General features: G+C 41.1%; 2 protein-coding genes across 2 annotated transcripts in view; one reads left to right on the top strand and one right to left on the bottom strand.

Moving 5' to 3' along the window:
• The window catches only part of LOC122247795 (uncharacterized), a 17,650-nt gene extending 16,590 nt beyond the window's left edge, over positions 1-1,060 (bottom strand). The window contains exon 1 of the mRNA XM_086553688.1: positions 925-1,060. Coding sequence (XP_086409814.1) covers positions 925-941 — 17 coding nt within the window. The 5' untranslated portion in view covers positions 942-1,060. The remainder of the gene's footprint in view (positions 1-924) is intronic.
• LOC122256904 (uncharacterized) overlaps positions 1-2,500 on the top strand; it is a 6,803-nt gene that overhangs the window by 2,340 nt on the left and 1,963 nt on the right. Inside the window, exons 4-8 of the mRNA XM_086553695.1 lie at positions 79-226; positions 338-472; positions 601-714; positions 975-1,124; positions 1,620-1,721. Of these exons, the coding sequence (XP_086409821.1) occupies positions 79-226; positions 338-472; positions 601-714; positions 975-1,124; positions 1,620-1,721 (649 nt within the window). The remainder of the gene's footprint in view (positions 1-78; positions 227-337; positions 473-600; positions 715-974; positions 1,125-1,619; positions 1,722-2,500) is intronic.

Here is a 2,500-nt window from a genome sequence, read left to right as displayed (position 1 = left end):
TTGCCATCTAGACCATAAATACAATCCCCAGAGCCGACCACGACAAAAAAAATCTTTCTTCCTCTTTCTTGTGGGCAGAGAGCTACAAGACACATTAGACGAGAACCCAACCAACGTGCACACTATGCCCGTGGTTCTGCTGGAAGATGTCAACCACATGCACTTTGCTTCGGGGGAACCTCCTGCCGCCGTGGTCGCTAAGGATGTCCTCTCCCCCATGTCTCAGGTAATGAAGAGTGTAGTTACTCTCACCTGGTCTAAAATATTGCTTGTGTTCCTGATAGATTTGATTTCCGTGTTTCGACCGGAAATGGTAGATCAGTTTCCTTCTCCTCAGGAAGATGCCCAGGCTTTGATTGCTAGACACGTGTCAGCATTTCTGACTATCGTAACGGGGCAGCCAGAAGCCGATGTGCCAGAAGCGCAGCAAGTCCTAGACGTAGCCCATATGTCCACCTCGATCATCTTACAGGTTAGTCTTTTTGTATGGACTGGGGTCGTTTTATTCTTTGCTATCTTTATTCCTATCCTCTCGCAATTACTGTATTATATTGCAAGCTTGTATGGCCGGTAGTATTAACGAGTTTTCATGTCTCACAGCCTCTTCAGTATTTGACGGAGGTAACCGAGGGAGACGGACTCAGGTCAAGTTGGAGCGAAATGGGCCAGCGGGTCATGTCGGCCGTGGCAGAAGAGGACCGCGGCCATTTGCGGGTTTGTACACTTAGAGTTCTCTTATCAAGTAACCTCTTATAATTCTAAACCAAGATCTCGAAGCATGCAAATTTACAAACCTTAACCCCACTCGTACCGTGATCTATGTCCCTAATGCCGGTTCTACAACAGACCATAAAAACGTCAAGCATTCTTACATATCATTTTAGTCAAATTCAACATCTATCACAGAACCTCAAATAATCTTACCGCATATCCACGTTCATTCCCGAGCACTCCTAGTACGTCCCCCCTCTCAGGTAACGGACACAATATACCCAACGACCTCGGAGCTGGCGTCCTCCAAACCGCAAGTCGTTCTAGATGGTTCCGTGGCCAACGTGTCCACCTGCACCCATGTTTATCCTCCCACGACTGGCGAAGTTATGGACGGTCTTCTCACAGCTTCGGTGAGTATGAGGAGTATTTGGGTCACTGTCATCCTTCATTATTGTTATTTTTCGATGCAGTACGTTTAAAAGAAGGTATATTTGTTATGTTGATTTTGGAAATAGATGCAGGGTGTAATAAAGGAGACTAGAAAATTAAAAAGATTTCTCCGAGCAAAACATATAAGTATCTTATTGCAACTCAAGGTAAATACACATAATGTATAACTAAAATAGCAAAAGTCCTTACTTATATACTTATATATTTGAAAATTCATAGAGAAGAGAGAGTAAAAGGAAGAGAAAGAAAAGCAGAAAGATAAAGAGAAAGAAAAGAGAGAGAGAGAGAAAGAGAGAGAGTGAGAGAGAGAGAGAGAGAGAGAGAGAGAGAGAGAGAGAGAGAGAGAGAGAGAGAGAGAGAGAGAGAGAGAGAGAGAGAGAGAGAGATTGAGAGAGAGAGAGAGAGAGAGAGGGGGGGGGGTATATACATCTATGCAGTGTCTATCTTTTTCACAGCAAATGGCCGTCAAATTCAAGAGTCGCGAGGCAGTGATGGAGGTCCTAACACCTCTCGGAGTCCAGTTCACGGAGGAGGTTTCATGCAAGGAAGTCAACGAAGTAAGTCTATTTTCATCTGCTTTCTCTTCTAGCTAAACTTTTGGATTTCACATGGGCATTGGCGCAAAATCTTTTATATCATTGTCTTAAAAGATGATATTGAGCTTATTTCCATACAGTTTAAAAGTTATTGTCCCAACCCAGTTCTTTTTTCTGTCAGAAGATATCAGTAAAGTGTATTTATTGTTGTTACTGCTAATGGTTCCATTTACCTAAGTATTAATCGTTACTTAACAACTTTCCATATTATCGAAATATCAACTTCAATGGTGCGTGAATATTTCATCTAAACTTAAAAGAACTGATTTTCTTGGCCGTTGGTGAAGAAAAACAATTCAAACATTCAAAAGGAATATCCAATGGTCAAAGATAAACAATAACACTTTAAATTTTCCCAGTCGTTGGTAGACGAAAGAAAGGAAGGAAGAAACCCATTTATTTACAACATTCACTATTACTATTACTAGTACTATTACATAAATAAAAATAATTCAACCAAAACTTTTGAAGATACCCTTGAAGCTTGCAATGTTCAACTTTTTTTCCATGACAGTGTGAACATAAACAGACATCACATGAATGAGGTTAGACAGCACAGACACGAACTCAAAATGACAAGCACCATCGTCAACTATATTTATTTCCTTAACAGTACCTATGGCATAATTGAATACTTTACTGCCTCCGGATTTATTTTGCGAGCTAAACCCACAACTTCCTCATTGATCGTGCCAGTGTCAGCATTCACATAAACCGCATAGCACAAAGTCGTCAAAAAT

The sequence above is a fragment of the Penaeus japonicus genome, unplaced genomic scaffold (assembly GCF_977035675.1).
Source record: "Penaeus japonicus unplaced genomic scaffold, GWHDUDI00000001_assembly GWHDUDI00000003, whole genome shotgun sequence".
NCBI classification, from domain to species: domain Eukaryota; kingdom Metazoa; phylum Arthropoda; class Malacostraca; order Decapoda; family Penaeidae; genus Penaeus; species Penaeus japonicus.
Note: the sequence above shows the minus strand (reverse complement) of the source record. Positions and strands in the feature narration are given on the sequence as shown.